This window comes from Macadamia integrifolia, chromosome 3, assembly GCF_013358625.1.
Source record: "Macadamia integrifolia cultivar HAES 741 chromosome 3, SCU_Mint_v3, whole genome shotgun sequence".
NCBI classification, from domain to species: domain Eukaryota; kingdom Viridiplantae; phylum Streptophyta; class Magnoliopsida; order Proteales; family Proteaceae; genus Macadamia; species Macadamia integrifolia.
The window spans coordinates 14,202,340-14,212,346 of NC_056559.1; the positions used below are offsets into that span (position 1 = coordinate 14,202,340).

Below are 10,007 nucleotides of genomic sequence, written 5' to 3' on the forward strand. Positions count from 1 at the left end.
AAAAAAAAAAAAAAAAAAAAAAATCATCTCGCAGAGATCTTGGTGAGATTTTGGTATTTCGATAGTTTTGAAACCACCGAAACACCAAAATGAAACGAGATTTCGAACCTTGACTATGATCCATGGTTGAAGTCACATGTTTCAATCAAAAGGGCATGTACTGACTTTATAGGTGTAGAGCAAGAGCTACCCAGATATGACATAACCCTGTGAAATGCTACAATGAAATCCTGAGTGAGAGAACTAGAGCATGTTTGTAGCCCAGATGGATATCCCATAGGTTCAACCTTAGCCATCATAGTGCGCTCTGGCTCTCCCCCCCCCCCCTCTTCTATTGCCATGCATACCAAAGGGACAAGCATGAAATGCCCAACATATCTCTCTAGTGTGCCCGAATTTCCCACAATGATCACATTTTAATCTATCTTTGGCATGCCCTCAAGGTGGCCTTTGGCAGCTTCCTCCGACCTCTGACATAATGTAGGAACACACATAGAAAGTGGAGATGATACTCAAACCAAATGGGGAGTATCCACTCTACCCCAAAAACTCCTTCCCAACCAAGGAGGCTCAAGCCAATCAAAAAACATCACAGACTGCATTCCAAAGATAGGTGTAACTAACAAAAACTTGAAAGGAAAAAAAGGTCCGAAAAAATAAATGACAATTCATTCCAAGCAACCCAGACACACTAAGCAACATAACTCAACCAATGTAGCATTAGGTTACCATCAACAAATATCACAATATAGTCGCAGCCCCAAGAAACAAATCTCGTGTTACTGTAGTGGCACTGTAGCAGAGGGAAAAAAAAAAACTTGAAAAAATAAAAAGAAAAGAAGAGTGGGACATATAGTGTAAAGGGTGTTCCTGGAATGGGAAAAACTCAATGGCAAGTTGTAATAAGGAGGGGATGGACGGGCATTAAAATGGGAATAAAAAATTATGGGTTTCAAGTCACAATTCAAGGGAGGCTTTGAGTTGTCTTCAACCTCGGAATGGCAACCAGAAGAGGAAAACTAAACCACTGCACGATTGAATAGCTCACCATAGGATACTTCGTGGGGCATTAATATGGAAATAAAAAATTAAGGGTTTCAAGCCAGGATTCAAAGTGAAGCTTTGAAGTCATCTTCAACCTTGGATTGGAAACCAGAGGCAGAAAATTAAACCATTGCAGGATTGAATAGCTAACCATAGGATACTTCGATGGGCCTGAAATTTCAGGTGGGGAATCGATTCATCTATTCCAATGAATTCCACCCAGAACTGGTTGCAAAATTCACTTGACAAGGAGTATTTAACCCTGAGATCAGATCTGGACGGTAGTTTCAGACAACCTGAGTTGCCGGTCTAGTTTCTCACAACAGGGATGGTATTAAGGCAAGAAGCTTTAAGGGTTTGGTCACCCAGGGAAGGACTACCTTTGGTCAAAATCTTAGGTCAAATAGATCAGTGCAAAAGAAAACAACTCCAGTTTCTGTGGGCTGCAACCTTCACCTAGAACAGGGTACCGAGAGAGAGAGAAAGGGGGGGAGAGGATGGTCACACAACCAGGATTAAGCACCTACCCGGCACCATAACCATTCATTCAATTCATCCTTCAAAACATGTTAACAAATTGGGTTGCATACCCTTTTATAATAAACAGAAATCAAAACTTGCCTAATTAAAATCTAAAACTGAAATAGCAACTCCTAATTACTTCCTAAATCTTACACTAATAGAATAGAAACACAATAAAACTAAAATTGAAATTTCTACTTGTCAAATAGCTACCTCCAAAAAAAGTAAAAGACTACGTATCTTCCAAATTAAAATAACTCAATCTTTCCTAAATAAAATAAATCCTTAAAAATCCTACTGATCCCAAAAATCCAATCGGACTCGGTTCTTCTCAGTCGAGATTTCCAGACAAGCCAACCTTAATTCTGCATCATAAGCGTAAAAAAATAGGGGCTTAAGGCCGAACCTTGATGTAACCGAATCGTAATTGGAAATTCTTTGCCTTGATCTCCCCACAGATTCACACTAGTCACCACACTCTCATGCATGTCCTTAATTATATCCACACATGTACTCAACAACCCTCTCTTAACTAGGACATGTAGGATTAAATCTCAAGGACTCTGTCATACGCTTTTTCAAGGTCAATAAAGACTATGTGGAGATTCTTCTTGTGGGCTCTATAGCTTTCCATGAGCCTCCTCAATAGGTAAATAGTCTCTGTCCTGGATCAACCCGGCATAAAACCAAATTGGTTCTCCGCAACACAATTACTTATAGAATATAACATTTTAAACATGGTCTAAGTATCAGTGCATATTGTACCGTATCGTCTAATATGTATCAGTATCGGCCCTTACCGTTACGATACTACCAATATACTACATTGAAATTTTAAAATCCTTTGCATAGATATGTGCCTTACATACTGAAAAACCATCGATACACACCGATACGCATACATATCAATACTCTATGGAAAATTAAAAATCGAGGTGAAATGTACGTTTCGATACATACCGATACGCACCAATACATACCGATAAGGTGCATTACGGTCATATAATGGCCAAGATGAGTCATTTTTCAGCAAAACACGATTTTTTTATAGGAGTTTTTGTTCCAAAGTTGTTTTCAGCCATTTTTCTCTTCAACTAAAGTGGAAGTCAATGTGGGAACAAGGATTTTACACCTATAAACAACTATAAACATTGGATTCTCAGTGCAATACTCTCAATTCAGTGTTTATGCATAATAAATGTTATATAGCTTTTTTTTAACTATTTTTGTATGCAAAAGTGTATAAAAAAGTGTTCCATATCCATTTATACACGTATCTTTAGCGCATCTCTAATACAATACGATACCCTCCGATACGTATCTTAATTTTGGCCGACCGATACGGCAACCGATACCGATACTTATCCTTGATTTTAAACTGCAAAAACTACATAATCAGTCCCAAGTCCCAAGACTCCCAACTTTAATCAAAAGTCTATCCTTAATGACATACAAGATCTGAACTAAAATTAATCAGAATTAATCCCAGCCACATGATCTGGATTGTGGATTGCTTTACATAGCCCACGGTCTACTTTGTGCAACGATGCAAGGTTGAAAAGGGTGAGGGAGATAGAACATGAGACAAGGAACAAATATCTTTTTTGTTATAATGAGAAAGGAAATGAAATTTGTTGTTGCTGACCAAAGGAAAAAAAATATAAAGGAGAGTTCCCTACTCATGTCCAAAGGCACTCCCCATTACATGAGTGTCCTCAAAACCCAAAAGAACATCTTTACATTTTAATTAGATGAAATTAAAAGGCAAAACTAAAAAACATATATTTAAAAAAAAAAAAAAAGGGTCATACCCAACGCATGACGCTCTTGCCGCTACGGATCTAAGGAGAGTCATAATCATAGTTGTCATGGCGTTTCCTAGGCGTCGCCAAGGCGGCGTTTTGGCGTCCCAGCTGAAAAAGAAGTTCATGGCAGTGCTACGATTTACGTGACTCACAAATGGCGGTCGTCATTGGCTGATAGGCGTCTCTATGGCACCGCCATGGACGCCAGGTCACGCCTGATTCACTAGGCGGTCGATTTTTTGTAAAATGCAAGGTGGTTTTGATAGGGCTATGTTGATTTTTGATGATTTGATGTTGCTTAATGTTGGTTTTATATGTTATAGGATATATATTGTAGGCTTGTAGCATGCTAAATAACTTTAAAAAAAAGCGAAAATAAAAAAATAGAATACTAAATAACTTTAGAAAATAGGAAAAATAAAAAATGACACATGGACGATTTGACCGCCATGGCAACGTCATAACGGGTGATTCATCGCCAAATCGATTAGCCACCCCTCCACCGCCTTGCATCGATTTGACGCCGTGACAACTATGGTCATAATATACACAGCCTCGCCCCTCCTTCGCAGAGGGACTGTTTCCTAACTCGAACCCACAACCACTAGGTTGTAAAGGAGAAACTTTACCATTGCGACAGTACACCACATATAGTGCACTATAGCAGGGAAATGCCAAACCATCTTTTCACAATCCAGAAAATCATTAAACTTTGAATGCTATTGGAGTAAGTAAGAAACCCTGAGGGCAATCAGATCTATGGCCTAATGTAATCGATAAACATCATCTCGAATTCCCTAGAGCACATTCCTAGCAAATGCTACACAATACAGCTGCATGCATGCTTCTCCACATGAATTTCTCCCTCTATCCAAAAGAGAACGTAAGAGACATTCAGGAAAGATATAGAAAAATAACTATTATGGTTTTATGTTTAATTATTGCTTTAACCTTTTAAATAATTAATTTATTAATTATCATTTTGGAAAGTACTTAATAAGGGGAGAGGGGAAAAAAGGTATTAAGCTAAAAGTTAACATGAGTTATAAATAAAAGTCAAGTTTCCACCTCAATATATGGTAATTAAATAGGTTACCACAAAAAAGATATTGTAATTTACTTATGACAGAGTGTCTTTGTGTCTGTGTGTGAGTGCGTGTGTGTGTGTGTGTGTGTGTGTGTGAGAGAGAGAGAGAGAGGGGTCAATAAGTGATAAACAGTATATACACCCTAGAATTCCCAAAATGACAACCTCAGCAACAAAACCAAAACTTCCAATAAGGCAATAAATGGAGCTATTAAACTGAAAAAATGAAAAAGTAAACGACATAGGCAGCAAAGATCGACGCAGAATTCAGACCATGGAAACAGAAGAAAGAGAAGGAAACAGCCCAGAAATGCCTGTGGCTCCATCTGGTCCAGTTTTGAACCAGGTATCTGCTTTTGTTTGGCCCTGTGGTTTTCAGTTGCTGGTTCTCCTTCAAAAAAAAATCTTGGGCCTAGTTTGGGAGTCTTATCTTCTTATTTTTCTAATCATTAAATTGCTATTAGTAGGCTGGATTAGTAAGCTAAAAGTCCAGCACTGTTTGAGTTAGTTTCTCCTCATTATTTAAGTTGTTGAGTTGATTTAGGATACCCAATCACAGCCATCAATCAGGAGTGTCTCATAGTTTGTTTCCAAGTCAGTCCATGATAGGTTCAACCGTTCCCGACTGATCATGATTAGGTCTTACAGCGATTTTATATAAACATGTAAGAGCTACAGCATCCCACGTGATTTAAGAAATAAAGAAGGCATTGTTGCTGTTTGAGTCTATGGATTTGAGACTTATGCATCTGTGTATTCAGGTGTGGATCAGTGGATTCTGAGTGGGCTGCTGTGGATTCAGTAGCAATAAGCCTATAATCTGTAAATTCCAGGTGAATCAAGTGGATTCCAGATTGCATTGTTTCCTCATCTCCATTATTCCTACTTTTACTTTCTTCTCCAATCGCATATCAGGTAAGAACTTCTAATTTCAAACCTTGCGATGCCAATATTTTGATTAACATCTTAGTTTTAGCTTCAGCTTCCAATTGAATCCGGTTTATTACTTTAACTGCCAAATAATCTGTGCTTTATTTCTCCATCGAATTGTTCGCTGCATCTGAACATCAGTTTCAGATTTAAGTTTTGTTTCCTAAAGTTGATTTTCCAGAATCCTACTTCAATGCTAATTCCTCAGTTCTGGTAGTTCTGGATCTGATTTAATTAATCTTTCTGTCAATGCTTAATAACTTATAGTGCTGCTTATTCATTAAATCAAATCATTATTAGCTCATTGTTTAATGCCTTTAAATGCCTGCTCTCAATTTCTATTTGAGTCTGGATTTTCAGTTTCCTTCTCGCAGTAATGTCAACATTTTGTACCGTAGGGGTAAAATTGTCAACCCCGCAGTATAATGTTTATAGTTGTAATCGGTCGACCACGATAGGGGGAGCGTCCCTATCATGGTACATGTTGATTCTCGAGTTTGTCTTTACCTGTAATTGTTTTCCTAGTTGTTTCCTACTTGTTATGTTAGACAAGGACTAAGAAAGCTTCTAGTTCATGCCTTATTTGTAATTGGTTAACTTATATATGATAAAGGGGGACCACGTAGAGCTATCAGCTGTTATTCTCTTAGGCAGTCTCTTCTCTGCTTTCTCGAATTCTTCTCTCTTTTCCCTCATCTCTTCTACTCTGCAGGTACTGGTTTTAGATCCTGGTTTCACTACATGGTATCAGAGCTATAACCAGTACCTGCTATCTCCTTGATATCTTGTTTGAGAGTCGTGCTAGGGTTTTCTGGTTTCAGGTCCTGATTTCACCGTATCTTGAAATCTGACCACCAGATCTGCATCAAATTTACAGCATTTTTCTACTAAATAAAAAAATCAATCAACCCTAGTTTCTGCCCTATCATGCACTGTTATTTGGTTTCTCTGAATCTGGTTTGGTATCCATCCCTGCAATTCTGGATTCTTTGGAATTTCTGAATCCCAATTCCTTAGTGACTAGATAACACCTCAATGTTAGTATATCCTTGACATTAAAAAAGGCCGTTACCCAGTGCACAAAGGCTCCCCACACTTAAGCAGGGTTCTGGGAGGGTATATAGGTAGACAGCCTTACCCCCTTTACGGAGAGGCTGGTTCCCAGGACTCGAACCCACACCACTGCGCAGGAGGAAAGAGTCCTTTGCCATTGCTCCAAGCAACGACCCCTTATATCCTTGATATTCTATCAGGTAAATTAGTTCAAAACCAACCTTTGTATCTGTCATCTCAGCCCGGTGCCAGGAAGGGTCCATTGAAGAAACTAATAATGTTGACAACCGTCCCGGTGTAATCCCCTCCCCGGCAACATTACCTCGCAAGTTCAATTGAGAAGACAAGCACACACGAAGGAATTTTAGAGCCTGCTTTCTGTAGAAACCATCCATACCAGCAGTCTTCTGCATGACAGCAGCAACAGCCAGATATATGCAACGATCCAGAGGAACTAAAAAAGGGGTTGATGGTTCAAATGTAAAAATCAACCGAAGCCCATGCTCAGGATTTTCTTTACACTCAAGTGCAAGGGGCTCTTTGAGAAAACGTCTATTCCGACCACCAAGTTTACCGAGAAGTTGCAAAGCTTTTGCACCCCATGGATATGGAGCTGGCCTCAAGTGAGACCATAAAGCTAGAATCACTTCGCACATAACATTTGCCATACTTGGTTCCAAGAAATCAGGATTTAAACTATCAATCCAATACTCAAGTGTCCTTAGACCTAGGCTCACAATATTATCACTTCCTTTTAGAGTCAAAACCAGAGGCTTCATAAGCCGAGGAAGGTGAGGCAACAAAGAACTTAAACGGGCTGGCAAAGTTAAGCAAAGCTCCAGCACAAGGTCCCTCATGTCTTCGCCAGTAGGCCCATCTACCATAGCCAGTAACATATTTAGGCAGGGTTGCAATGAAGGAATTAGGTCTCGCAACAGAAGCTCAAACTTCCCCCCTGAAAGTGCACGGAACATTGTACGAAGAAGCTGCATATAACCAAGTGGCCTTTCAACTTCAGTGGCATTCTTCATGCAAACCTCCAAAATAACAGGCACATGAGGCTGGAGAATACGTTCACAATCTGAAGGAGCCTCAGAAATAGCACCAAATAATAGCCGAAAAAGATGCAAAACAAGTTTTGCTGCTGGAGTATCTGGATGCTTAAGAACATCAAGCTTGCTGCTGACAAGGAAATTGACCAAAACATCTGCAAAGGGCCGAAAAACCTTGGGTGCTTGCAGAAGGGTAGAAAATATGTGAAGCAACTGATTGTTACTGATCATGCAGTCAAAAAGTTCTGGCATGCACATGGAGAACATATCCATAAGATCTCGGGGCTCCATAATGGTTAAAATTTGAGAAAAAAGGTTAAGCATCTCCCTCTCCTCGTCTTTTTCCTTGAAGAGTGCTAAGCAATGGACACCGCTAGTAAGGACACCAGAGGCTTTCCACACCTTCAAAATACATGCAAGTGTTAGAAATGATATAAAGAAATTTATGATGGAAGCAATAAATGTATTTTAGTACCTCATCCTCTCTCATCCCTTTAAATGCGTGAGGAAGTGGCGTGTTAGATGATGGGGAAACCTGCATTTGCTGATGTGCTCCATGTGCTGATGGTGAAACCTGAAGCATGAGAAATACTAAATTAGTGGATCTAGTAGACATTTGTATATCTGAAACTGCTGAATTAGAGGATTGTGAAACCTGTGTTCGTGACACATGACAATGAGTGATGCTCCAGATTATAGTCTTCATTCCTACAGGAATGACTTCCACGATTAGCAACGAAAACTCCTGGGCCAACTTTGACTATTAGAGTATGATCAACGAAAAAGATTCTATATTCCTGAACAATTGCCCATCACCAGTGTTAAGAGATATAAGTGTCAGCAGGGGTATTTTTTACTAGTTTGTAATTCTATCCTTATGTGTAAATTACTAAATTATACGTAAGTTATATCTGCTGTCCTTGTAATTCTGTCTTTTTTTAATACAAAATCTCCCCCCAGCCATGATTAGAGAGGTATTCCAATTCACATATCGTGGGGTGTTATCTTGCTCATATGGTACCTAAACTCAGTAATTATATGATTCCTGTGAAAATTCGGGTTTCTCCGATTCAACTAGTATCATATGAATTTCTACGCGAATCAAGATCGAAGAAAGGAAGTCTTCGAATCACTGACCGAACTCAGAGCATTGATTTCAGTACCTGTGTTTCCCTTTACATCTTTGTTTTGAGTTCTTGTTAGGGTTTTTCCATATCTTGTGGTGCTCAGTCACCTATGTTGTTTTTGTTTGGTAGAACCAACATGCACAACCAGGGTTCATTACTACTGCTGTGACTACTGGAGGAATGATGGTCCACGTTTTATGAAGGAAAAATTCCACTTGAAGATGCCTTCCTCCTGCACTAGGGTATGCTGTTTTCTTCCTTGAGCAAGAGATTTTTCTCCATGGGCTTGAGGGTTTGCCTTTCTATGGTATATTTTTGGTGCTGCTGATTTATCCTCTTCCTCTGGTAAGCCAAGAATATCATTGTGAATACTGTTTTAAGGGTCAATCATATTCTTTTAGCATGATAGAACAGATTCCTATGCTCTCGCAAAACCCTAACTTTTTGGGGAATTTTTCAAGAACACTACAATCTCATGGGTTGATCGCTGAAATTTTGGAGACATTCTCTCCATATTGGACTGTCTCTGGTCAAAATTTCAGACCTAACAGAACCCTAAACCCTATGATTTTGGCTACTGTTTTGGCGTTCCTTGGTTCCGGTTTGATGTTCTTTGCTACTAGTTAGCAATATTGATTGTATATTGTCGCCTGGGTATTATCCCTTGATTATCATGTATTGCTCTTTGTGGCTGGTTGCTTCTAAGTTATCTCTGTGACGTGATAGTGCTGGATATGGTATTATAGCAGATTCTGAACCTCCTACAGATAACATCAATGTTCAAATCACATCTATCAAACTTAATGGTGCTTCACATCACCTTCTCTAGGCCCAGGCAGTTAAGGTGTATATCACTGCCAAAAGAAAGATGGATTATCTGGCAGCTGAGATGGTTTGGACTTTGGATATGTTTGATGATGACAATGACACCCCCCATATGTTACCTTTACGAATTTTCTATATTTTACTTTTAACCGTCTGTTTAGATCTTGTCTTAGGTGAAGCGAAACTAGATTTTGTGTATGATATGATCCTCTGAAAGGATACAAGTACAGAACTCATATTAATATACTCCAGCACTAATAGGGGTTTATACTGATAATGCTCTAGCACCAATTGCAAGGAGAAGAGCTCCACAGGGTGCCAAAGGTTAACCATAGAAAGGTGGAGGCCCCATCATCAATATGGCAAGAAATCGCCCCATGAGCAATAGGCCTAACCTTCAAAATCTCCAAACAGCACTTTTTTTTTTTTTTTGGATGAAGTAAAAATTCATTACCGAGAAAAGAAAGAATAAACAAGGGGATGAGAGGCTAGCAACCAGCCTAGGGAGAGGGGAGCAAAAAAATCACAAAAAAAAGGAGGAACAGAGCCATCATTTTTTTTT

General features: G+C 39.2%; 1 protein-coding gene across 2 annotated transcripts in view; it reads right to left on the bottom strand.

Moving 5' to 3' along the window:
• The window catches only part of LOC122073390 (transformation/transcription domain-associated protein-like), a 69,707-nt gene that overhangs the window by 30,629 nt on the left and 29,071 nt on the right, over positions 1 to 10,007 (bottom strand). For both annotated transcript variants that reach the window (XM_042637971.1, XM_042637973.1), the window contains exons 11-13: positions 8,149 to 8,201; positions 7,969 to 8,067; positions 6,663 to 7,895 (exon numbers count right to left, since the gene is read on the bottom strand). In XM_042637971.1, coding sequence (XP_042493905.1) covers positions 6,663 to 7,895; positions 7,969 to 8,067; positions 8,149 to 8,201 — 1,385 coding nt within the window. The remainder of the gene's footprint in view (positions 1 to 6,662; positions 7,896 to 7,968; positions 8,068 to 8,148; positions 8,202 to 10,007) is intronic.